This window comes from Engraulis encrasicolus, chromosome 15, assembly GCF_034702125.1.
Source record: "Engraulis encrasicolus isolate BLACKSEA-1 chromosome 15, IST_EnEncr_1.0, whole genome shotgun sequence".
Lineage (NCBI taxonomy): Eukaryota > Metazoa > Chordata > Actinopteri > Clupeiformes > Engraulidae > Engraulis > Engraulis encrasicolus.
In genome coordinates this window covers 37,079,759-37,107,599 of record NC_085871.1, presented here as the reverse complement: position 1 = coordinate 37,107,599, position 27,841 = coordinate 37,079,759, and the positions used below count along the sequence as shown (strand labels likewise).

General features: G+C 43.7%; 1 protein-coding gene across 1 annotated transcript in view; it reads left to right on the top strand.

Annotated features, from left to right (window-relative positions):
• LOC134464015 (ankyrin repeat and BTB/POZ domain-containing protein 3-A) overlaps positions 1-27,841 on the top strand; it is a 252,070-nt gene that overhangs the window by 154,740 nt on the left and 69,489 nt on the right. The window contains exons 2-3 of the mRNA XM_063217454.1: positions 9,317-9,367; positions 9,434-9,532. Of these exons, the coding sequence (XP_063073524.1) occupies positions 9,317-9,367; positions 9,434-9,532 (150 nt within the window). The remainder of the gene's footprint in view (positions 1-9,316; positions 9,368-9,433; positions 9,533-27,841) is intronic.

Below are 27,841 nucleotides of genomic sequence, written 5' to 3'. Positions count from 1 at the left end.
GGTTTCTTTGAGACACGCTCCCTGCGGGAGCCGACGTGTCCTCTCTCACACCCACCCTGCTTCCCCTGAGGTGTATGCAGGCCTGGCACATCCAGGCAAGCAAACTAGGCCATTTCCAAGGAGCCCTAGCTGAAAAGGGGGTCCCCTGTTAACGACTAGACATGTTCTCGTATTCAAATGACAGCAATGACATCTCTCAGAGTGAGGCAAAACTTCCCTAAATTCAGTGACGGAAAGTGCAGTGATACTGCAATCAAAAATCCCTCTTGATGGGGCCCCTCACCAATGGTTTGAAGAGAAAAAAGGGGATCCCAAGTCCCGCTTTACCTAGGGGGCCCCAAAATACCTCGAAACACCCCTGAGTGTGTGTGTGCCTGCCTGCTTCCCCGCCCAACCGAGTGATCTTTAATACGGCAAACATCTCAGAGGATCAAACGCAGCTGTTTTTTTTCCCCTGTCCTGTGGGGAGAGAGGGGAGTGTGAGTGTAGAGGAAAGATAACATGGCAATGTGCTAAGGGTTTGTGGTGGCAAGCAGATGATGTTTTTACTGGCTGGGTGGTTGTGGTGGATGGTGTTTTGGGTGGGGCTGGCTGGCATGGGTGGATGAGATGAAGCAGGGGTGAAATGTGTTCATTCTTTTCCTGCTTTGATATGAATCATATGAATAATGCAGCAATACAATGTTCTAGAAACCACAATCATATTAAGGAGAAGAAATTGGGGTGGGCTTGCCAGACTTTTGGTTGAGTTAGAAATAAGGGGAGTTAAAGGAAAACATGTGAAGGTCCACTTGATATATTAGGCCTAAATATTTAATGTAATTTGGGGTGGGTTAGGGTATGGGGAAACAGAAACCCTGTTAGAAAAAGAGAGAAAAGAAGTGAGGAAGGGGTGTTAAATGAAAGACTGTGAGTTGGATATAGGCTAGGTAGGCTATATGAAATATTTGGCTGTGTTTTTGCAGTCTCTTCTGAGAGCGTATATTTCACCTACACAGTACAAGATTTTGAGATGACTTTTTCATAGCGGAAAAAGACTTTTGGTTGTTTTGGAAACTGACTGCTAGATTGACAGCTCCCACCCAAAAAAAATATTTAAGATTCTTCAGATGTGGGCTGGTTATCTCTTCTATTTTTTCTCAACTAAAATATATAAATACTAAACTGCCCAGAGTAAGAGGATAGAGATATGTCCAATGTGGTTCCATGTCCTGACTGAGTCTAATTGTGGTTGGCAGTTTCTCTCCACATACCTCACTAATTCACATAGCCAACCGCCTTTGCCAAGAATTCCACAGGATCCCTGTCTTGGTATTGGTGCCTGGTGGCTGTTGTTTTTTTTCAAGTCAAGTAGGTTTTATTGTCAATTTCTTTACATGCACTGGTCATACAAAGAATTTGAAATTACATTTCTTGCTTTCCCATACAGACATAGACTAATCTAGGTAAGGACATAGACAGTATAGACATAGACAGTACTTATACATGGACTTAAGACAGTATGGACATAGACAGTGCTCATACAGACATTTAAAGTGCAAGACTGGACAACAGAAGACTTGTAGAGGACATACATTAAGAGGTATTTGTTGTTTTCATACCTATTGCCAATATGCAGACATGGGGAAATAAGCAGACCTGACGAGTCTACAGTGATTAACACTCCACAATCTTGAAATGGAATTCAAGTGCTTAGCCATCAGCATTTGAATCCTGCGCCACAGTTCCATGGAATGTTCCTCGAGGTCAACACCCTCTCGTGTGCAGTTCATTCACAACTCCTACACAGGAGCTGGACAGTTGCAGAGATATAAACATGCATGCACATACGCACGCCCACCCACCCGCACACATGCACACTCACATGCACGCACGCACGTACGCACGCATGCACGCACGCATGCACCCCCACACACACACACACGCACACACACTCATTCCAGCCAGATGTCCACCGCTCTGCAGGGAAATACTTTCATTGCTAGAATCCTCCACTCCCAACTTCTCTTTGAACACTCTTTGAATTCCAACTGTCCTTCCTTTGAATTCCAACCGCCATTTCCAAGTGCCCTGCCCAAGAAGTTCTTTTCAGAAGAGAACCAAGAGGACGTTATGAGCCGTGACAATGTGTACGTTGTTGAGATAGGTACAGTATATGCCAAGTGGTTGATCACGGTATAGAATGCATAGCACATATAACATTTCCAACTCCAACTGCCCAGTCCAATGTTGTTAAACAGCATAGATAATAGTGATAGGGATAGAATAGAATAGAATAGAATAGAATAGAATAGAATAGAATAGAATAGAATAGAATAGAACAGAATAGAATAGAATAGATACAGTAGGAATAGAATAGAATAGATACAGTGAGGAATAGAATATATATAGTGATAGGAAAATACTGTATATATATATAGTAATCGATCTAGTGATGGCAGCATAGAATAGAGGATTAGCCAGAGGGGCTGCTGAGCCGTGACGCAGTGTGTTGTTGTTGACGATATGAGGTGCCAAGTGGGCGAGGGTGTTAAGGAATGCGTGCCTGCCTGCCTGTGTGTCATGCGCCACCGTGGTGGTGGGTAGGATGGATGGCACAGTTGGTGTCACCGTGGCGATAGGATGGATGGCACAGTTGGCATGTTGTTATGGAGCAATTAGCTCCGTCGCCTCCGTCATCGCAGCCGCACTCACTCACTCAATCATTTACTCAATTCGTCCCCATGCATGCACTGTAGTCTCTTCTCCTCTCCTTTTTGCTCTTCTCCTCTCCTCTCCTCTCCTCTCCTCTGTCCTCGCTCCCCAGCTTCTGTGTTTGTGTGTGTGTGTGTGTGTGTGTGTGTGTGTGTGTGTGTGTGTGTGTGTGTGTGTGTGTGTGTGTGTGTGTGTGTGTGTGTGTGTGTGTGTGTGTGTGGTCCAATTCAACCTAGCACTGCCTGTCCTCTCCTGAAATGCTAGGCACTGATTCTTGAGAAAGTGGCTAAAACAGGTTGTAATCTTGAAAGAAAAAAACAAAGTGAATTACAAAATAATATGGTATATCCTCGTAGACAAAGGTATTGGCTTTTCAGAAATGCACAAGGCCAATCTCCCCATTTTGATTTTTTTTGTCAGAAATCAGGTTTTTCTCCGATCATACCTTGTTTTTTGTCAACACCGTCAGACAAAATTAAAAGCAATTAAAAGTGTATTGATTTGGTTGCATATGTATCTGGAGTTTTTAAGTGATAGTGTGTGTTTTTTGGTTCACACATACGCCTTTAAATGTTGAAAATTCACTTTTATTCTATTTTAATACTGCTTAATGTGTTATAATTTAAAAATATGTGCTGTCAGACAATGCTTACTTAATGCATTAATAGATCAAACATTTTTTTGTAATTTCACAAATATTCGTGTAGGCTTAAATTTGCTATTACTTTGATAATTAAACAACTCCAAAAGAACATTTTGTAAGCACATTCATTTAAAATGTCCAAAACTCCTTCTTACGGTGGTGACTTAAGAACTGACGGTGGTGACAGTAATCTGAAGGTGGTGAAAGTGACCTAATTATTACCTACATTTAGCAAAATAAATAGCCCTCTCAAGTCAATGACATTTAGCATAAACACGTTATTTTTGTGTGTGCACAGTATGTTTGTGCATGTGTTTTTTCTTCATTTGTTAGATACTCTATGAAGTAGGCCTAGATTATTGAAAATGTGGCAGAAACAGGTTTTAAGTTGTTCAAATCCAAAATATAGAGTTGTATTACCATAGATGAAGGTCTTGGCTGTGCAGTGAATGCATTGGCCAAGCTCCCCATGTTTTACATTTTTCATAAAATGGGCTCTTACTTGGTTTTGTCACCAGCGTCAGACAGAATTAGAAGTAAAAAAATATGTTTACTTTATTTAAGTGAATTACTTTTACAATTCAACATAATTGTAGATACTTATTGGAAGCATATTCTTAAAACTTGTCAAAAACATGTAAAACACATGCTTTTTGTGAACTACATCAGATGTCACCACCGTCAGGTTTTGTGACAAAAAACCCTCCAAATGCACCTCAGTGGAGGCTGGAGTATAAGTTTGGCTCACAATTATTACTAACATGTCTGGTAATGTTTCATTAACCAGCACAATTTAGTAAAATATGGAACAAAATGATGAGCGGAACAAAATCTGACGGTGGTGACATCTGACGGTGTGAGACAAAAAAACACTCTTTTACATATTATGCATTTTTTGCTCACATTAGCCACTTCGTTTTCGCTCTGTTTCTTAGGGGCTTCATGCCGCTTCTGAAAAAGTATATATAATTAACATTAATGCAACATAATACTATTAAAACCCCCGACGGTGTTGACAGTTTATGGTTGGGACAGTGTCCAAACAAATTAACAAATTGAGGAGAAATTAGTAAACTTACAGGAGATTCAGTGATGGTGAAGTATTCAGTAGAGCTAAAGGGTTGAAAAGGGGTCCTAAGTAATGACAATGACCTTGTGCATACCTGATTTTATTGTCTTTAAAAAAAAATCTGACGGTGGTGACTAATATGCTGGACACTCTTTGAGCAATCAGAAAATAGTAGTAAATATTGCTTTACACGCAAAATGTGCATATCTGCAGAACCACTTCAATATGGACTTTCACATCATGGTGATATTATTCAATAATATCAGTGATTTTTACATTTTAAGTCAATTGAAATGATGATGTCTGTCCTTGGGACAGCTGTTTTTACAGGGTGTGGGCAGGTTTATAGCCATGAAAAGTAATAAAATTACACTTAAATATTTCAAATGACTGTACATTTGTGTAACAGACCCCTGGGTCTTTACCTGGATTCATTTTGTTCATGAAAATGTAGTTTATTTTCAACAGAATTGGCAGTTTATTGCTGAGACATGTTTTAGCCGCTTTCTCAAGAATCAGTGTAGGAACAACTGTACTAATTTGAAATGGATTCATGATGTGGGCAGGGCACCGCTGGCTGGGACAAGCTGCGAGGGAGGCTAATTGCTTCGGGGTGGAGCAGGAGACTTGGGATGAGCTGAAGAGTGTCAGGAGGTTTGGGTTGTGTGTGCTGAGCTCTTCCGAGGATTTCCTTGTGGAGCAGGCAGCTGGGTGTGTGTGTGTGTGTGTGTGTGTGTGTGTGTGTGTGTGTGTGTGTGTGTGTGTGTGTGTGTGTGTGTGTGTGTGTGTGTGTGTGTGTGTGTGTGTGTGTGTGTGTGTGTGTGTGTGTGTGTGTGTGTGTGTGCGTGTAGGTGGTTGACGTTTAAGGGCGTAGCGCAAAAAAAAAGAGTTTTTCAAATTCCTGAAAAAAATGATGGATAAAAATTGGAAAAAAATAGTGGTCTTAGTGGTCTGTGGAATTTCACCTTATTTTTGCCATTTTTGGGAAAATGTGTCCTGAATCAACACAAAGCATAGGCATGTCACACCGCAGGAAAATGGAGTCACACCACAGGGAATTCACTGCGTTATGGCCATTTTAATCCTTTTGTATACATGACTGACATCTGAGCTCATGCTAACTTGATAATGATATTTTGTTAAATCTTAATATGTGTTTTCATTTATAATAATAAAAAAAAATCCTCCTATAAGAGCAGTCACACCACAGGACACCATAAAATGAACCTAAGCATTGCGTGACAGAAAGATTGCAATATGAAGACATATTAAGAGGTTAAGAGTAACCTTAAACTTCCACAGCACGCTCCAATAACTGAGGTACTGACTGGTTAGGAGCCAGTCTTTAAAACCCTTGTAGTTGGCCTTGCAGCTGCCCATTCACAAACATTAACAGACATGTATGTCACCCCACAGGACGCAATTTGTGTTACGAAATTGAACTTGTAGTTAATATTGCTGTCTTGAGTTTTTTCCACATTCACATATCTTAATATAAAGTTAAGATGTATGCATTCATGCCAAATGCTTCATACATAATTCAAAATGTTGTTGGTTAATTTATATATATATTATATTCTAGGTTTTATTAATGTTACAGTCACACCGCAGGATATTTGACATATAAACCTTTAAACCTATAAACCACATCTTCTTTCATTGACATTTGTTTTTTAAAGGAAAATAACTGTTTTGTAGGTTTTTAACCAATGTTACGAAAAAACAAGGCCCGTCTCCCACCCGTGTGCGTGTGTGTGTGTTTGTGTGTGTTTGTACGCGTGTGCCTGCGTGCGGGCATATGTTTGCACGTGTGTGTGTGTGTGTGTGTGTGTGTGTGTGTGTGTGTGTGTGTGTGTGTGTGTGTGTGTGTGTGTGCGCGTGTGCCTGCGTGCGTATGTTCGCATGTGTGTGTGCGTGTGTGTGTGTGCGTGTGTGATATAGCTGCAACATAGTATTTAATATTTGCATATGGAATAGATTCTTGTATGCTTTTGAATAATACAGCAACAGAGGTGACCAACAGCACCAACCAGAGGGAGGCTGCACTGTAGTCAGCTGTAACTAATACAAACCCAGCTGACCAATAGCATCCTTCTGCAGCCTGTTATCAAGACTGACAGGTGTGTGTGTGTGTGTGTGTGTGTGTGTGTGTGTGTGTGTGTGTGTGTGTGTGTGTGTGTGTGTGTGTGTGTGTGTGTGTGTGTGTGTGTGTGTGTGTGTGTGTGTGTGTGTGTGTGTGTGTGTGTGTGTGTGTGTGTGTGTGTGTGCGCGTGTGCGCGTGTGGGTGCGCGTGCATGCGTGCGTGCGTGCGTGTATGTGTGTGCATGCGTGTGTGTGCGCGCACGCGACCCGTCATCAATGCTGGCAGGTGTGTGTGTGCATGCGTGCGTGTGCGTGTGTGTGTGTGTGTGTGGCCGCGTGCACGTGTGTATGTGTACGTGGGTGCGCATGCGGCCTATGAAAGCAGGCAGGTGCTTGGTTGTTGGCACTCACTTGCCCAAGGCTGAGCCCAATCCCCCACCTGTTGTGCTGTGGTCCATCCCTCCTCCACGCACCACCTGAACACTGGCCCAGTGTGATTATTCCTGATTAGATTGGACACATGGTGTGCTGGTGGGTTTCATGTGTTTGTGTGTGCATGTGTGTGTGACTGAGTACGGCATGTGTGAGGAGGGAGGGAGGGAGAGAGAGAGAGAGAGAGAGAGAGAGAGAGAGAGAGAGAGAGAGAATGTGTGTGTGTGTGTGTGTGTGTGTGTGTGTGTGTGTGTGTGTGTGTGTGTGTGTGTGTGTGTGTGTGTGTGTGTGTGTGTGTGTGTGTGTGTGTGTGTGTGTGTGTGTGTGTGTGTGTGTGTGTGTGTGTGTGTGTGTGTGTTGGTTGCTCATGAGGGCACTAACTGGGGTGGCAGCTGTGGTTTCTCCTAATGTTTATCTGCGGGTTCCAAAATGTCCAGTGAATAATGGATTGGCTACCCCACAGCAGTCCCTCAGTCCACCATGCACTCAATCTAGATTTGAACAGTTATTTTCCAAAACGGCCCGAAAGTCATTTTAAATACAATGTCCATAAATATTGTTTTAAAAATCTGATGTTAAGGTAACATCAGGAACATTGGTGTGTTGACTGTGTCAGTGTTAGCTCATTCAACATATTTTCATAACATTAAAGAGAGACACAATAAAAACGCTTAGTTTATAAATCGCTTTTGGAAATGGGTGCATATCGATTTGGAAAAAGACCTCTTCATTTGTTTCCCCCTCTATCAATGGTTCTCTATCTGACCATGTGATTTACTGTGTACCTTATCCAATCAAGTGCTCCAGCTTGGACATTGTATGGGCACTTGAAGAGCTTTTTTCCCCAAAATCCTCTACCTTTTAACACATTTTCACAAATGATGGTGCTTTTAATGTGGTTCTCAGTCGATGTCAGTAAAATCACTGTTTTATTGTTTGTTGTTTGTTGGGTAGTGAATGGGCATTTCAAATGCTCCACCCTGGGGCACTGAATGCAAACACAGCATATTTTTGCAGTGTTGTTTCAGCACTAGACCAGTAGAAGAGTGTTGAATTCAACATTATAACTGGGGTGCATTTCTGGAAAGTTACGTTAGCTACTTTGTTGGTTGCAATGCAATTTCCCATTGGCATCTACCGAAGTTACTAACTACTAACAACTATGCTTTCCAGAAATGCACCCCTGGTGAATTAACACAGCAGAATTTACTGATGCAACATGGGTATTTCACGCGCTCCAACCTGGGACGTGGAATGTCTTTTTTCTTTTTTTGGCAGCTGTAATAGGTTTCTCCCCATCACCCATCATTTTGTACTGTGGAGTGATTCACAAATACCTCATTGTCATGGGAGCCAACACTCCCTCATAATGAATTAATGATCCAGATTCGCTGTCATCTCAGTGGCGCTCTAATTGCCCTTTATCCCAATCTGACAACGCCAGATAAGACTCCTGGCGATAGCCTATGATACGCTGCTCCCACAACAAAAAAAACTACAGTACAAGACTGGGCCAGCTCACTCACTTCTTTAAGAATCTCTGCCCCTACAGGGGACGTTTTTGTAGCTAATTGGACACTCAGAGATTCAAATTCAACACTCTAGTAGTTAGTCCTACTCTTCAAGTGTTGAATTATGTGCAGTGTATTGTGTATTCAATTCCCTTGAGTTGCGCTGGCGAGAGCGTCAGCTGGGTGATGCATTTCTGTGGACAGTAGTGGCCTAATGGAGTTAGCTTTGGGGATCAGAGGGTTGTAGTTGCACCCTTTACCAGCTAAGAAAAAGGAATGTGGCCTGGGTAGTGATCGGGCCTCTAAATTAACAACCACTAACTGGCTAAATGCTAGTGACATTTCAGTTTAGTTGGTAGAAAAGACAAATTTACTAGCCACATTGGCCCATTAATGAGTGTGTCTTTGTCTCATATGATTACATTTACCGTACTTGTCATTTTGACTGATGATGTACAAAATGTTAATTTATAGAGCCCTGGTAGTGATTAACCAGCACTCTCATGTACCCCTGTCCTGAGTAGCCACTGGATTGCTCTACCTCAGCGTATTTTAAGTTGCTGTGGAAAGCAATGGAAAATGCCATCTAATGTTGAATCATGTCAATCCATTTATCTTTTGCACCAACCTTTTGCATCTATCTGGCACATGCCTGGAAAGTAGCCAACACGTATTACAAAAGCCTAAAAAAAATTGCTGTTATTTATTCTTTTGGTGCTGTTACGCAGCGGCCTGCATGCCCATGGGGACTCAGGTTCGAGTTCGTCCTGAGTCATTTCCTTGCCCTGCCCCATCTCTCTCTCCCACTCGTTTCCTGTCATCTCTTCACTGCCATGGTGAAGATAACACTGACCTTTTACCTTTGACCTCTGACCTCTTCCTCAGGTGTGCTGAGCCTGCCGGAGAGCCTGAACCTGCACCGGGACCAGCAGCAGCGCGCGGGGAAGAGCGGCAGCGAGGGAGGGGGCGGTGGAGGAGGAGGAGGAGGAGGAGGAGGAGGAGGAGGTGGCGGAGGTGGCGGAGGGGCCTACAGCCAGTCTGAGCTGCGCACCATCGAGCAGTCGCTACTGGCCACGCGCGTCGGGAGCATCGCAGAGCTCAGTGAGTCAGCAAGCACATCAAGCTTGCACGCATGCGCACGCGCGCGCGCACACACACACACACACACACACACACACACACACACACACACACACACACACACACACACACACACACACACACACACACACACACACACACACACACACACACACATACACATACACACACTCTCTCTCACACACACATTGACATGCACAATCAAACACCTATGCGCCCACACACACACAGACACATTCACACACACCATGTTCCCATGCACATGCAACAGAGAAATAGGCACACAAGGAATAGGAATAGGCACATATTCTCTGTCTCTCAGTCCCTCTACCTCTCTGCACACACACACACACACGCACGCACGCACGCACGCACGCACGCACGCACGCACGCACGCACGCACGCACGCACGCACACATAATATCTCTCTCTCTCTCTCTCTCTCTCTCTCTCTCTCTCTCTCTCTCTCTCTCTCTCTCTCGCTCTCTCATACTGTAGAGACACATCCATCAGGTACAGGCAAGAGAAAGAACAGGCTCTTCTGGGATTCCTCTGTGATGTGTTTGTTGTTTTGAGTCCATGTGAGGCCATCTGTTCTGTGTAGCAGCAACGCCCAGAAACTTTGGTGCGCTCTGACAATCCTTTGTCTGCCGCATTGTAGGGTCTATTCGTCTTACCAATTTTTTTGTTTCCCCAAATCTGCATTCCAAAGAAGAAGACAACTGAAAAAGATATTATTATGTGGCTGAGGCAGGTGCTGATCTGCATACACAGTAAAATATATATATAGTGCTAATTCAACACTTCAAGGGTACTCTGGGACCAAAATACACTCTGATCTGCATAGAGTTATGGCGTCTCTTGTCCCCCAAGCCGCATGCAGTTTATTCTCTTTTAGCCACAGCAGTAAACACTCTGTGACAAACTTTACCCACAATGCACCACGCCCCGCACAGCCCCAGCCCAGAGCCACCTGTCCTAAATTACTTGCCATTACGCTGCCAGGTTCGCTGGAGACAATCATTAAATCCAGATAGCAATAAACGGTGTCAGATAACATCGTACCAGAATGTGTAAGTAACAGCTCAATCAGGCCCACCGTCAGTGGCGGACAAATGGGCCAGGTGTCCCAGGCCCAGGGAGATAGGGAGCCCAGAATTGGGTTCCCATGAACATTATACAAATTTCGTGTGGGAGGGGCCTTTTCAGACGATTTTGTCCTGGGACCAGCTGTCAGTGGTCGTGAACTCGATTGAGAAGATGGGCCCTGATAGCGCACCGTAAGTCTTAAACCTTTCAAAGGGCTGCTGGGCTATATTAAATTGTTTTTCAAATTCTGTCTTGTGTATTGTGCAGTCACAAGCATGTCATTTGTGTCCTCAATATAATACAATGGCATACTACATGTCATGTTGTGGTCGATTATGTACAAGACAGAGGAGCATATGCTTAACACAGAGACCTGTTTTGGTGAAATCAACAAGCACAAGGAATTGGACACAATTGGACACATCATCATCATCATCATCAAAAATAGATCTGAAGCTCAGATTACTGTTACTTGATCTTTGTTTTAGCACTTCTTTGTAAAGTATGTTAAGTGGCCTGGAATACGAAATGCAGTAGCTCCATAATGCACGCCATTCCGCCCGTGGAAAGCTATAATAGTCATTGAAAAGTTAATTATCATGGTACTTCCATGACATGACGCAGGGCCTTTACTAATGCACTACGACTTGGTCATTGACATTCTGATAACCGCAAACTAATGACGCCGTGTCTTAACGGGCTAGGTTAAGACTCTCTGGCTTTGCTCATGTCAGTGGCATACTGTATATACCTGAAAACACAGAACCAGATCATAGACCAGAACTAGACTCATGTTTAGAGTGGTGAAGCAGACTCCTGAAAGAGTCCATCTGCCTGGCTTGTTGAATGTTAATTCTGGAGGCGTGTGTGTCTGTGTTTGTGTTTTTTGTGATGGTCTGTTTATCCTCGCGTATCCAACTGTGGGATTCTTTCATGATGTGGAGAGGCCCGTGGGCAGAAGCACTTGGTGCATGTGGTGCTGCATATTTGTTGCAGCTGTATGACCCTGTGTCTTTTAGGGAAGGGGGTGTGGCGGCAATCTCCAGTGGTCGTCCAGCTGAGCTGTATTGATTTGGACGAGGGGTGTGTGTGTGTGTGTGTGTGTGTGTGTGTGTGTTGGAGTGTTCTGTCGATATGTGCTGCCTTGTCAACATGAGCTACCAATAGGCTTTTAGAGTAACACAGGCTAAACTCAAACCCTGTCTCTGACCTTAACCCCTACAGTAGATGCGCTATTCTGCCCTACAATTTCAGAACGTAGTATAATTCGAAATGGCAAACTGAGAAAAAAGGCTTTAAAGTTTCCTTTGTTGCCACGCAACTGTGTTGGAGGTTAAGTGGTGATGACTTCCATGTAATACTTTTTAATGGTGGAAATTTATGCACACAAGAAAAAAGCACAAAAAAAAAAAAAAACGTTCTCATTACTTTTTAGCTGAAAAATCAATGTACTGCGTTCTGTTGTGGTATTACTGTCTACACCAAAACCACGGTGTCAATGAAGAAGTGCAGTTTATACAATAGTTAGATCCGGTCAATTTATTTTGCGATATCTGATTGGATGAGACGCGTTCTACTGGCATTCTACGCGTCGGTAAGAAGGATGATGTCTAGGTGGACATCATCCTCGGAGACTCATCACACCTAATAATCACTCCGCCGTGGATAGAATGTAACCAGGGCCGCGCATTTTGAACTCGCCATCATTCTATCTCATAGTCTACTGCGGAGAAAGTGAATGTAACCAGGGCCGCGTAGTTTGAACTCACCATCATTCTATTCCATTGTTCTATGCTGGACTAAGTTGGGCGCACGCACGCCCGCATGACAGAGAGCGTAGGCTATCCCAGTTGGTAGCTGGATTCTGGCAGAGAGGAAAGAAGTTATCTGATTCTAGTGCAGTTGTCTGGGCAGTTGGCAGACCTCTGCGGCCGCTATTTCGTAGTCTTTTGAAGGCAATCTAACATGTAGCCTACTTTAAATATTAAGATAGTTTCAAACGGGCAATATGCGAGACAACGGACACTTTTTTGACACAGAGACAGAAAGGCTATGTCAGTCTACTGCAGTGTATGAGAACCGCTATAATCGGATCTCATTTGTGCTGCGGGAGAGGGAATGACGAGGAAGAGATGCTCTTAAAAATATAGCCTAGGCTATCAGCAATTGCCGTCCACCACGTGCAAATTAGTAGGCTACAAAGTGGGCATCTGGAAGCAAGATACCGTGTGCCATGCGATTTAAAATCATGGCCGCTTGGAACTGGAATGAGTTGCCTTTTCGTTTAGGAGGGAAAACGCGAACCCCTTTCTCGGGTTCGCACCCACATCAGACGTTTGCATGAGAAAGTGTTTCAGCAACAAAGTTGTAGCCTGCAGTAGCCTAAACTTTAGCAGACATCGGGGTATCATAGGCCTACAATGGATTGATTTGTGTGGTTGTGCGTGTGAGAACAGCGCTCGAATCTCATGCGGCACTGGAGAGGAAAGGACGAGGGGGGGTGTCTTTACGCAGCTAGCAGCAAGTTTGCGGTCCACAAAAATGTGAAAATCAATATCGGCTGAAAAAGGCTTATAAAATAGGCATCTAACTAAAATGTTGAAGTTGCACAGTGTTTTCATTTATCATGCATCATTTTAGTAAGCGAAGCCCAGTAGCAGTCCACACAGAAATGCACTTCACACCGTTTCACGGAACTTTGCGCGCTGGCGCTGTCAGCTTGTCAGCTCGTCATTGCATAGCAATGATCAATTCGGAACTACTTTGCTTAGCGGAGCAGGTAAACAAAGTATGATTAAGGTAACTAATAAACACGAATTCGAACATTTATTCTGGTATTTTGTTGGCAAATGAACTATTGTATAAACGCAATATGACCCTCGTGGTCGGGATGATGTGCACTGACATCCTCCCTGGTGTGATTGCCGACGGCACTCAGCCTTCGGCTTCGTGCCTATGGCCGAACCACACCAGGGAGGATGTCAGTGCACATCATCCCTCCCACTCGGGTCATATTGCTTAAATATTGCGCGATGTGCTGCGTTCTTGGCTAGTACAACATAACCTCCTAAAACCAAAAAGTGCAGTATAATCGTTTTTTATCGTTTTGGTGGACCAAGTGGACCAAGTTGGACCAACATTTTTTAACACAAGAAAAAGAAGGTATTTTGAAGCCAATTTCTGGTCTAAACCCATTTTCGACCATTTTCAAGATACTGCGTTCTGAAATTGTAGGGCAGCATTGTAGTGCATTTTAATGGCTGCATTGTAATGGTAGCTCAGCTTGACAGGTAGCTCATTTCGACACAGCACCAGCAGAAGCAGCAGAGGCTCTGTATGAAGTCTCTCATTAGGTGTCTCATGTGTTACAATATCCTGTCAATATGGGCTGCTACATTGAAATGAGCTAACAGGGCCTAAATCCAAACCCTATTCCTAACTTTAACCCTTAGTGGAGCTATTGCAGTGCGCTGTAATGGCTTTGGTAGCCCTGCTCGACGGGCAGCTCATTAGGACATGACAATCTCTAGTGGCTGTCCAGCTGAGCACCAGCTGAGAAGCATCGCAAATATAAACTTGTGCATTTTTTTTCACTCAAGCTTAACAGAACAATGTCATTCTTATAAAACAAAGCCCTTGTGTTTGTGTGTGTGCGCGTCTGTGTATGGGGGGGGGGGGTGTTGAGAAAGTATTTGTCTTTGGCTTTGTCTTTGACAATGCACTGCCTAATCTCTAATCCTCGCCCTCACCCTCTCCCACTGACTTGTTCTGTGTGTGTGTGTGTGTGTGTGTGTGTGTGTGTGTGTGTGTGCGTGCGTGCGTGCGTGCGTGCGTGCGTGCGTGCGTGCGTGCGTGCGTGCGTGCGTGCGTGCGTGCGTGCGTGCGTGCGTGCGTGCGTGTGTGTGCTAGTATGTCCGTGTATTCATGTGTGTGTTTGTGTGTGTGTGTGTGTGTGCTTCATGTGTGCAACTCTGTCTTTGTATTTGTGTAGGCCTATGTGTGTCCTTGTGCGTGCATTTGCTCTGTGCCTCTGTGTCCTTGTATGTGTGAGTGTGTGTTCTTATGTGCGTATGTGCGTGTATTCATGTGTGTGTGTGTGTGTGTGTGTGTGTATCTGCATTAATTAGCATGACAGGCTTTGCATGAATATCATGACACTATAGGACACACAGGGAACTGTTGCACTGTTGTGAGGACATTGCCAATGAAATCTGGTGTGTCGCAGACTTCCTCATAATATGTTTGGTTTTTTTCACACTACTCCTCACTTTTAGGCCATGAAGACGTTTCCTCCTTTACTGTACGGTTGTAACATCAGTAGCAGGCAGCCCAGTAGAGGCAGCTCCCAAATTAGATGGCAAGGCAAGCAGGCAGGCAGGCAGGCAGGCAGGCAGGCAGGCAAGCGGGCAGGCAGGCAGGCAGGCAGGCAGGCAGGCAGGCAGCCAGGCAGGCAGCCAGCGCGAGTGGGTTAGTCACGACACCAGAGTGTTAAGCACCACCAGGCACGCTCCACTCAGCTCAGGGTTGGACTAGGACCAAAACCACCCGGGCATCTGTGGCTTCAACTGCCCCCCTCACACATACAAGCCATTTTTTGTGCTACAGTATATTGTTCCTGACATATTAGTTGAGTCTGTATTGAAGATGGGCCAATAGCCCCCCCCTTCTAAATCGGAAGAACAATTTCGAATAACAAGCAACTGGAGACTATCGGACCACCAGGAAAATGACCTGTACGACAGATTACCAGTCCAGCCCCACCCTCAGCTCAGCCCAGCTCACGGTCACTGCTCCGGTGTTCTGTCGAGATGAGCTGCTTCATCGGGATTAGCTTCCAGTAGCCAAACTCGACAGTGACGTCTATCGATTTACGCTGCCGTCGTCGAAATGAACTACCTTGATTTTGACTGGAATAATTTGCCGATATAGCCCTTGGATTGTTCATTTTATTTAGGCCTACTATTTTAAAACGAGCGGCGTGTCTCGTCTGTGCCTATTGACTTTTCCGGAGGAGTTTCATAGCCAATATGAACTAGAACAGCAACGGACATCACAGCTGCTTTGGTTTTATTTTGTCTTAATCAGCTAATGTTTACACTTCTGTTCCACGTGACAAAAGTCATAATCTACCTTTGTGATAGCTTTTGCTTCGCAAGTAGGGAGGCTACATTTCATGACATTACATTTCATACATTGCGGCATGTCGCATGTATAATTAGAAATTTGATGCAACGTCGGGTGTGGGAAATTGCTCGGATTTTCATAAACAGAGGCAGTCTGACTAATTATTTTAGATGCCATGGGCTACTTAGGGAAAGTTTGATGCAACAAGGGGTAAATTAGGAGTAGGTCAGATATTATTCATTGTCCAGGGTTGATTATCATATATGCTATTTTAGGAAAAAATTGACGTGGGGTAATTTTGCGCAAGAAACTGTAGCCTAAGAGGGTGTGCGCAAAAATGATTCAGTGCGGTGTATCTCTCTCACCAGCTTATGGGGCACGGATGCCTCCCTGTTCTGAAGACCAGTGTTTCCCACAGAATTTCTGGAAACTATGGGGGCAGCAGGGATTTTTTTTGTTGGGGGGGGGGGGGATTTCACGCGGGGCAATGGGCGGGGGGGGGGGGGGATTCACGCGGCGTAAAAAAAAAGAAATAGGAGCACAGATAAGAATGTAGGAGCACTGTGAAATTGTTAACACACAGACAAAAATGGTCTAAGACAGTAGGCTATACCTTTTACCCACCACACATAGGCATACACATTCTACATGAGGGTTGCTGGTCACAGGGCCAGTTTTTCAAAATTCCTCCCATAAAAGTGTAAAAGGGCTGAACAACATATTGCACATTTATGTCTATACACATTCATTACATACATATCATACAACTGTAAAACAAAGCCTGGGGAGTGTCAGTAAACTCATCCCAACTGTCCCTTCTCTCAAGGTTTTTTATTGCTCCCAAACCTGAGTTAACTACAACTTGGCTAGGCTTTTGATCCCTCTGTCTTTCAAGCACTCATGGTTTTCTCTATAGGATGTATTTACTCCAGGAGGAAAATGCAAAGGAAATCGTTTAATAGAAAACGCAAATAGTTAAAAAAAAAAAAAAAGTTAAAAAAAAAAAAAAAAAAGGTTTTTTTTTTGTTTTTTTTACATTTTCAAACTGTGGCGGCCAAAATTAAACTATGACGGTGCGCCATAGTTTCCTTAATGTATGGGAAACACTGGAAGACCTACTTGTAATAACGTCGCTTGCTGCAGTGGTATCGAGCATGTAAACTAAGATCAGCTGTTGGTAGCTCAGCTCGATGGGCAATCGCCCGCCGAAATCGCTGCGTGGACGTGCGCATACACAGTAGCGAAAAGGAGTTAATCTCGACAGGGAGCTCATATCGACAGGACACCGGTAAACAATCAGGCAGCCCCCCCCCCCCTCCCCCCACTACATAGTAGCGTTACTTCAACGCTTAAAGGCTTGAATAAAATAAAATATTTGTGACACTTTACTTCACTCCGGCATCATGCGTGTAATATGACTGTGTATATATAGTGGATCTGTGATATATAATATAATATAATATAATATAATATAATATAATAATGATATTTAACTACAATATGCAGTCACTCTGCTCGTCATTCCCACCCTCATAACATTAGCCAGCAATATCACACACTGAAAAATGATGCTAAACTGTATCAGAACAGTATATGCGGTTATGAGGTGGTCCGTGAGGAAAAAAAATGCTCCATTAGGGATCACTGTCCTAGAAAAGTTTGGGAATCCCTGCTTTAGAGAATGCTCATCCTCATCCTATCCAAAGGGACTGAAAGCAAGGGAAACAGTTAAAAATCTTGGGGTCCTCATTGACAGTGACCTAAACTTCAACAGTCACATGAAAGCTATTACTAAGTCTGCATTTTATCACATAAAAAACGTCTCTAAATTTAGGGGCCTGATGTCTAAACATGATCTGGAGAAGCTAATACATGCCTTTATTTCTAGTAAAGTTGATTACTGTAACAGTCTTTTTACTGGCCTCCCCAATAAAACCATTAAACAGCTTCAACTTGTACAAAACGCAGCTGCAAGGGTTCTTACAAAGACAAGGAAGTTCGACCACATTACTCCAATTTTAAGATCGCTGCATTGGCTCCCAGTAAGCTACAGAATTGATTTTAAGGCTATGCTACTTGTGTTTAAATCACTAAATGGAATGGGACCCACATATCTACTGGATATGTTTCAGCTGTATGCACCAACTAGGTCACTAAGGTCAACGGAGAAGAATTTGCTGGTGATTCCAAAAGTCAAAACAAAGTGTGGAGAGGCAGCCTTTAGCTTCTATGCTTCAAAGCTTTGGAACCAGCTTCCAGATGACATAAAAAATGCACCCACTATTGATAGCTTTAAATGTAGACTCAAGACAAAGCTGTTCTCAGATGCTTTCCCCTAGCTTAAATTACTTATTCTTATTATTTTTATTTCTATTTAATTTGTTTTATTTTATTTTATGTTATTATTATTTTTACCTTATGTTTTATCTTAATGTTTTTAAATGCTTTTTGACTCTAATTCATTTCCTTCTTTCTTCCCTGTTTCCTTTCATTTACATTGTTAACTTTGTGAAGCACATTGAGTTGCACCTGTGTATGAAATGCGCTATATAAATAAACTTGCCTTGCCTTGCCTTATATTCAGAGTTTTTCAGTTCCAACTACAAAGCAGAACCCCCAACAGGATTTATGGACTCAATTGCATTTACAGTCAGCTGTCTTTTTGTAGCAGTACCTCTTTGTGCAGATGGGGTCGATGGCAGGCCTATTCACAATATGCTGAAAATACTCAACTACATTATAACAACATTGCTACGTATGACATTACCGGGAACCTTAAGTAACGGATTAAGACATGGCCATTACAATTCTGTTGACAGTGAAGTTATAACATAGGCTCTGTGCAAAGGAGTTAAAATTCTGAAGAGCTGCCCCCTCAATCCAACACTATACAGAGCAGTGCTATGGGTTATTTACAATCTAGGGCAGTGGTTTTCAACCTATGGGCCGGGGCCCACTGGTGGGCCCTGAAGGTATTCCAAGTGGGCCTTGAAATCATTTTCCAAAAATAATCATCATATTTTGGTGTGTGTTGCTGTTGATTTATTTGAGTTTTATTCTCAATTGGGTCAGAGGTGGGCCCAGAACATTTTTCACAATTTCGAGTGGGCCCCAAGTTGAAAAAGGTTGGGAACCCCTGATCTAGGGTGTCTCTTCATTGAGATCTTAAGATTGCTTTGCTATTTTGTGGAATTATGTAGAAGAGTTGGACTTTGTGTGCGGTATGTGCTGTGCTTTATGATTAGGCAATTGTGAAAGATAAAGACGCCTCTGCCAGCGCCATTACGTCTTTGTGTGAAACATCTGAAAAGGGCCAAATCAGCAAGGCGTTTGATTCATTGTTCAGGAGGAAGCTTTTAGCCTGGGCTAAGGAACAATGAATGTGTTAAAAAGCAAAAGAATTTATTACCACTATACGGTCTGACGTAAATAGCCTCATATTAAAATGCTTTCTTAGTTTACAAAACAGATTATCATAAAAGTAAAGGAGTGGAGGGAACTGAGTAAAATCACTCTCTGAAGTTCTCAAAACCACAGCTTAACTTGCCAGACGCAAAAACAAAAAAGTATTATACGCAAATTGGATGCACACTGCCAAAGCTTAACGTCAGCCAGCAATGTCCTTGGCTAACAAGGGTGTCTGTTCTGTCATAACTTTGAGGAAAAATGGCTGCACTGATTTCCACATCAACACACTATTTCACACAACAACATAAAAAACCCAAATACTGCTTTGACTATCCTTCAGACCTTGCTACGCCAATAAGAGTATTTCTTAATAACTTCAAGGAAAATGAAAGTTACTATTAATGCAATGATTGGTAAAATAAAACACTAAACATCCACAATGATTGCTTTTCCTATTTTTTTTTAACCCTGTCCTGTAGGGGCCTAGATGCAATGATCTACGTAAATACTGTCTGTATTAATGTGTGGTGCAATTAAATGAATTGTGAATTTATAGTGATACCCAAGACAAATTCATGTTGGCATGACAATAAAGTCTATTCTATTCTATTCTATTCTTTTCTATTCTATTCTATTCTATTCTATTCTATTCTATTCTATTCTATTCTATTCTATTCTATTCTATTCTATTCTATTCCATTCCATTCTATTCTAATGTGTCATAACTTTGAACCTTGGCAAACCAGCTTAACTGATACCCCATCAATGCACCATTTAAAGTAATAAAAGAGCAAAGATCTACAAATACTGCCGTGGCTGTGGCCTCAGACCTGTTTTCACCTGTTCTGTGCTCAGTGTACTGTAATGCGGTCAAGGTGTGTGTGTGTTGGGGGGTGTGTGTGTGTATGGGGGGGGGGGGCTGTTAAGTAAGGTGGAAGGAGGTAATTTGTCTGTCAGCTAGCAAGCTGTGAGCCACAGCCACAGGTCAGGCATGGTCAAAAGGCATCCGCTGCACAAATAAACACGGCTAATGTAACACAGTCACTCTCCATTACCAATGAGCAGGGGCCACTGACAGCTTTGGCCGGGCCCAGGTCAAAGTCGTCTGAAAGCCCCCACGCTTACCGTGATACATACAATGTAATGGGGATTCAATTCTGCCCATACCTTCCCCCTCCCTTGGCCCGGGACAACTGATCCCATGGTCCCCCCCCCTGACCAGGAGGGCCCACGCATTGAGCCGCACCCATCTACTGTACTAAACTAATCCACAGCTGTCTCTGCTTCAGTCGAGTCGAGTCCAAATATTTGGCGCTCAGCATAATTTACCGCTGTGGAATGGAATGGAATGGAATGGGTGGGCTTTTTCCTGTGCTGAATACAGTCCCAGTGGCAGAGCAATTGTACTATAGGGCTATTGGAAAAAACACTGATAGAGCCCCCCCATGCCCCCCATATGGTTGCCAACGTCACAGTAGGGCCCCCATCACCAGGGCCATGGGCCCCGGGGCCATTGCCTTGCTCTCACCCCCAACATGCCCCGGGCCACACCCCTAAAGCACTGCCACTGTACAGACCTCACCGTTTACACAACTGAATGGCTTGATTAATTCCACTACATAGGAGTGGATTTTTTTTGCCTTGCCATTGTAATGTGCCTCTCTGCACATTTTTTTCTGTGGTCTCATGTTATCTTCATTGTTGAGGTTTTTCATTCACATATTTGTTTTGCCTTCGCTAGTGTATGTTACGTTTGCACTGTATGCCTGCCTTGGTCTCAATCTGTCTCATCAGCTTTTCTCTTGTGTTTTTTCTATTGTTCAATGCTGTGCTGTTGTGCATGTCTGTGTATTTGTGAGAGAGAGAAAGAGTGTGTGTGTGTGTGTGTGTGTGTGTGTGTGTGTGTGTGTGTGTGTGTGTGTGTGTGTGTGTGTGTGTGTGTGTGTGTGTGTGTGTGTGTGTGTGTGTGTGTGTGTGTGTGTGTGTGTGTGTGTGTGTGTGTGTGTGTGTGTGTGTGTGTGTGTGTGTGTGTGTGTGTGATTGTGTGTGTTTGTATGTGAGTGTGTGAGTGCATGAGTGCGTGTGTTGTGCTGTTTTTCATGTCTTTCTATTTGTGTGTGTACTATACGCGTGTGTGCATCTGTGCATGGTGGGTGGGATGGATGGGGATGTGCAGTCACACATGCTAAAAACTTCTGACCAACTATCATCCCCCCAATGAATCATCACAGCTCTCAGTCCCTGAGGCGCTGTGACATTCTAAGGCCTGGAAACTTTTGACCCGTTTTTTTTTTTTTTTTTCTTTGAATCTCTTCGTGCTGAAACTTGAAAATAAACCTTTAGTAGTCACACAAAGTTCCTGTTTTTTTCCCACAGACTGTAGACAACAGCTAAGTATTTCTCTCCTCTTCTAGAGGTCACAAGTCATTGCATTGTCTGACGGGGAAAATGGGCCAGTTGGTTCATTTAGTCGCCTTCTTTTCTTAGTTACAGACAGTGTTTGTATCTCTCTTCCTCTATTGTTATGACTCCTGGAGTGTCTGTTTCTCTGACGTCCAAGTGTTATTGTGAAATAAAAAAGTACATATTTCACAAGAGGGCTTGTTAAGAGCTTTTTGTTTCACTGCTGCTTCACTTTTGTGATGTTCTGCTCTACTCCTTTATGTAGTAAATGAAAAGGTAAATTATTGTAATTGTTTGATTTATTTTAAAAAAATATGAAAAAATCAGTGGCATTCAGATGAACTGCAATACATTCACTCTGCCTTCATCTTATAGTCTTTTGGGGGTTTTGTGCCTTTATTTGGGACAGGACAGTTAGAGAGAAAACAGGAAATGAGTTGGGAGAGAGATGGGGAAGGTTCTGCAGATGACCTCAGGCCAGAATCGAACCCGGGTCGCTGGTGTAGCAGTGCAGTGCCCAGCCGATTGAGTCACAGCTGAGCCAGATTATAGTTTCTCTCGCATCTTTACTTCCAACTATGAATCGTGCTGGCTACAGTATATATTTCTATACAGCCCCAATTTCCCCAGAATAATGTCTCTTGCATCATAACGCCCTGTGGGTATTGATTTTTATATGAGGAGTTTCTGACATGTTGCTGTTCCGAGATGGTGAGAAGATAGCAGGAGATTAATAATACCCTAGTCTGGGGAGGTTCAGTGGGCTAGTGTCATTACACTGGGGACCTGGGTTTTGATTCCGGCCCGATATATATCTGCGTGTGAAACGCGGGATAATAGAGTTAGTAATAATGCATGTTAATAACGTCCTGGTCTTTGACCACGGAACATTCTTTTTCTTTTGCATATACTTTATTTTCATGGGTTCATTTGCTCTTATTTGAGATAGAACAGACAAAGGTGGTGGCAGGAAGTCAGTGAGAGAGAAAGGTTGAGGGGGGAAGCATCAGGAAATGATCTTGGGCCAGACTCGAACCCGGATCCCCAGCATAATGGTGTTCTGCAACAGCCCAATGAGCCATGTGGCCCCGGGTGAAAGGCAGTTAATAATGTCATGGTGTTTAGCCTGGAACATCCTGTTACAAGGCAGCTTAATACCCTGAACATGAAACATGACCAGGAGGAGACTGACCTGTTTATTATCTAAATACCAATATGTAAATGCTGCCATTTCGTTGCAGTTTGGTTAGTCAGGCACTTGTCATCAAAGCCTCTGCTAATGTCTGAACTCCACTGCCGTGGTGGACAAATGGACAGAAGGGGAAAAAGGCAGCATTGAATAAAATATCAGAGTGGATATCACCCCTCATTCTCTCTCTCTCTCTCTCTCTCTCTCTCTCTCTCTCTCTCTCTCTCTCTCTCTCTCTCTCTCTCCTGTCTCTCTCCTGTCCCCTCTCTCTCTCTCTCTCTCTCTCTCTCTCTCTCTCTCTCTCTCTCTCTCTCTCTCTCTCTCTCTCTCTCTCTCTCTTTCTGTCTCGTCTGTGTGGGGTTTGTCTCTGGGGGTGACATGCCCTTCACAGCAGGGCCAGACACATCCATCAGTCAAGTCTGTCCGTCCGTCCAGTCCAGCACATCAGTCTTTTTAAGGCTAGCCTGGCAGCAGCTGTGTCCACATCAAATCCAGCCCCAAACCTTTCAATTCCTCATGGCAGACAGACCCTGGGTGCAATGGAAGAGGATTCAGGTTTAATCGAAACAAGGCCATGAGGCACACACAGCATTCATTTGGGTCGTGTTAAAGCACTTTGTCATGTGCTCGATTAGTCTCTTTCCTATATGTAGTAGCTGTCTCTGCAACAGTCTTTGACACTCTCTGATGCTATTCTCTCTGACTCCCTCTGTCTCTGTCTCTCTCTCTCTCTCTTTCTCTCTTTCTCTTTCACAAACTCACACGCACGCACGCACGCACGCAAGCACGCACGCACGCACGCACACACACACACACACACGCACGTACGCACGCACTTACACACGCAGCACGCACGCAAGCACACACACACACACACACACACACACACACACACACACACACACACACACACACACACACACACACACACACACACACACACACACACACACACACACACTATACCTCCCTCTCCCTGCTGTCTCTTTGACTATTAGTCTATCCTCCTGTCTCCTTCTCAATTTCCTTCTTTGTCACCGTCTATTCCAGACTCTCTTCCGAGGCCTGCTCTGCCTCTGCTTCTCCAAAGCCTATTACACTGAAGGGATCCATTTCAAACATTTTCCTCACATCCTCTTCTTTCACTTGATGCTTAGAGCTGCGAGGCAAGACATCGTTGATGATAGAGACAGCCATGGCCTAACGGTGATGGGCTTTAGATCAGAGGATTGTAGGTTCGAATCCCGCCCTTCCACTACCTCCTGCACTCATATGGCTGAGGTGCCCTTGAGCGAGACACCTAACCTCGTACTGCTCCTGGGATTCTAACCAATACCCTGTAAATAACTGTAAGTAACTTTGGATAAAAGCGTCAGCTAGTGTAGTATGGAAAAAAACATAAAAGAAAGAGGTTTCATTCAATACCTGTCAAAACAAAGGTCATTTTTTTCATTTGCCATTTGCTTGTTTGAATATGGGAAAGCCCCCAAAAGTCACTCTTCAGTCTTCATGGGTTGACAGCTGGGGAAAATGGTTGTTTTCTTCAAGGAGATGGGCATCATTAAAGCATGAGGCCTCGCAAAAGAAGAGGACAGGAGGTACTAGGCTAGTTTGAAATTGACTTCAAAGCCATTGGGTAACAGCTCTCAACACATGCTACCGTCATATTAGCCTTGTGTCCGTGAAGAATCTCCTTCCTGCTGGTCATAACAGTTGGCAGTAGTTGTACACAGGGTGCGATTTGTAGGGGGGGATGGGGGGGGGGAGGGTGATATGATTTTATCACAGTTCAATGTAATTCCATTGATGTCGCTTACAATCTGAAACATATCCCCCCCTCTGGTTTTGCGACAAATCACACCCTGGTTGTACAACTGGATTTCCTTTTGTCCACCGGCCTGATGTCCACTCATTTTACTGCTGTGGATTCTGTCTGTTGTGTCTCCATCTCCATCCATTATCCGTAGTACGGTTATCACCATGGTTACCAAGACTGCAGGCTCCAGGGTTTGCTCATGTCGCTGACTGGATTATGTAACACCTCCAACAACTGCTGTTAACTCTTTTGATCATCATTAGCCCTGTTCCTTCTCCACTTAATCAACACAGCATTAAAAGTTACGAGTTACGGTCTTAACCTTGGCTCAAACAGCTGAGGCAAGGTCATGTCCCGACCCTCCCCCCGTCTCTCTCTTCCGACCATTTAATTTCCTCTCATTACATTACATTACATTACACTTTGCTGATGCTTTTTTATCCAAAGTGACTTACAGATATTACAGTGTATTGGTTACAGTTCCTGGAGCAATGTTATGGGGTTAGGTAGCTCAATTGCACTTCAACCATGGATGGAATTGTAGGTAGAGTTAAGGGTGGGATTTGAACCTGCAACCCTGTGATCTACTGTCCAACTCCCTGACCATTACACCACACAACTTCTCAAATAATAAAGGGCACAATTCCACCCTTCTCCCACCCCCCCCACCTCCACCACAAAAGGAAAAAGTTAGGATTCATAATTTTGCTGTCAACTGATCTGCCACTGACTGCCGTCCGCATTGGAATATTCATGAGATGAGGCGCCAGAGTTCCCCCCTGTGGAATATTGTTGGCTCGAGTATCGGTGGGATGGGCGGCCTCACCTCGAGTTTTATTAGGCAATTTAACAGCGGTGTAGTTGCCCTTCCCTGTGCAATTATGTCTTTCTGTGAGACATCTGAAAAGGGCTTAAGAGGCTTGAAGAGGGAGAACCCCCATGTAGACACTGAATGTGTTGTGGTTAACGCACTGTTAATTAGCCAGGGTTACTTCAACACTTGCAGAGTCAAATTCAACACGCTTTGCATTGTTCTTACTGTCTTGTTGTTGAAATTAACACTACAAGGTTTACTGTGCAGGGAAACCCTCGGGTCTGTCAGTCTTTTAGTATCATCACCTAATCCCCTTATCACTCTCCCAGTAAGCCATCATTACCACACTGCAGTGTTGTAAACCACACTAAACCTGTGGCTCCTGCCAGCCAGCTTTCGGTGATGATTAAAATACGGTAATGAAACGATTGCTGACACAGTAATGATATTTCATTTAAGTGTTAGTGCTGCTCACAAAATATAGGTCATGTCTTTTGATTTTTTAAAAGCTCATGGTCACATCATTTACAGTTTCCAAGAGTGTTGTTTAGTTCATGGTCAATAATTGGAGGTGTGTGAGTGTCTCTCTCTCTCTCTCTCTCTCTCTCTCTCTCTCTCTCTCTCTCTCTCTCTCTCTCTCTCTGTGCCCTACTGCTACCGCTTCCAATTGTGGCCCACAGGCTATAATTTTCCAGGTCCAAATGATTCCTTGAATTGGATCACTCACTCACATTCACCCCATACCCCATACAGTAACGGGAAGACAAGTGACGAGACATCCATTCTGGCAGTTACTTAATATTCAGTGGAGGCAACGTTGCTCTCAGCACTTCATGTCAAGAGTCCTTTACAGTTTTTCATTTTTTGATTCAGCAAAACTGGCACTTCTAAAGCGCTGCGCATACTACAGTAAATACCTCTAGGGTAGGGGTGTACCCAGTTGTAAAAATACTCTTTAAGTCACATATTGAGTGAGACAGCAGGGGAAAGACGATTGTGAACGGGAGATGCAGCGTTTGAATAGCCTGTTTTGGTAGCCTTTTTGGTTCTTTACGGTTGTCAATAAAGCATTCCCACCTTAAAGGTGCACTGTGTAGAATGGTGGTCAGAATGGATACTGCAACTATCGCTGCTCATTGAAACTGTGCTGCCTATTGCCAAATTGAGACATATATATTTCCCCGGCCATGGTTTAAACGGTTAAGAGACTATGATGCTGGTGACGCAGGTTCAATTCTGGCCCGAGGTCATTTCCCTGTCTCTCCCGTACTTTCCAGTCTCATCTTAAACTGTCATGTCCAATGATGAAGGCAAAGAATTCATTAAAAAAGAGAGGCACATGTATTCCAAAAGAAGATGCAAAGTCAGATCCATTGAGATACCTAATTGAAATATGCTCACGGTTCAGTTCACGTTTGTATTACATGAATAATCTGTGAATATTTTTGCTCTATTCCAAGACACAATGATTGCCAGAAAAAGCCATTCCTTCGCTCGTCTTATTTCTCTGCCAAAGTAAAGAAGGGCCGCGTCAAAAACATCACCCCATACATGTGTCAACTGTCAGAACAGTCCTGGGAAATGGTAGTTTAACAGAGGGAAAGGGATGGACTATGTAGCTTTCGCAGCTGGGTTACTTTTGATATGAACGATTTTGTTCTCTTTATTCGGCACATTTGGAATTCAGCTAGCATATGAAATAGCTTTTTTCAACCTGACATGAAGCTACTGTAGAAAGAAGGTGGATAAATGGGGACCACATTTAAAGATAACATTCAAAACGTTTGTTCCCTGTCTCATCATGACTGCAGCAAAGCCATGATGGGAACATTTTGGTGTCCAAAGAGCAGCTGTTCTTCATTCAAAATATTACAATTCTTTCATCTTGGGGTATTGTGTTTGAGGTTTGTTTTTTTGTAGTTTTGTGATCAATTTCTTATTGTGTTTTTGGTACATACGTTACGTACATCAAACAATAAAATACCCATACAGTACATACAAGATGACAGAAGTCAACATGTCTTACCCAGTTAAATTAGGACAATGCTGATCAGTATTAGGCCTAGCTCACTCCCAATAGGCATGAGTCTGATGATTCATCTCCCGACTGCATGCCCCACACAGCTGCCGCCAGCATGCCCCACTGCCAGCGTATTGGCCATGACTAATTTGCTTGCACGACCAGAGAAAGGGGAAGTCGCCTGATTAAGACCATTCCACCGTCTCTCTAGCGAGCATTGTGTGTGTGCCTCGCAATTTTAATTTGGGAGAGAGATAGGGGTATAATTCTGGGGGACCTTCTCCAGTAAGCCTTGTGTGCGCCTCACATTTTGAATTCTGGAGAGACACGGGGTGTAATTCTGAGGGACCTTCTGTTGCCAATGCCGAGCCTGATTGTTGTGGAACAGGACCAAAGAACGCTGATGTTTGATGGAGGTAGCTGATGACAGTTTTGATAAGTTTGCG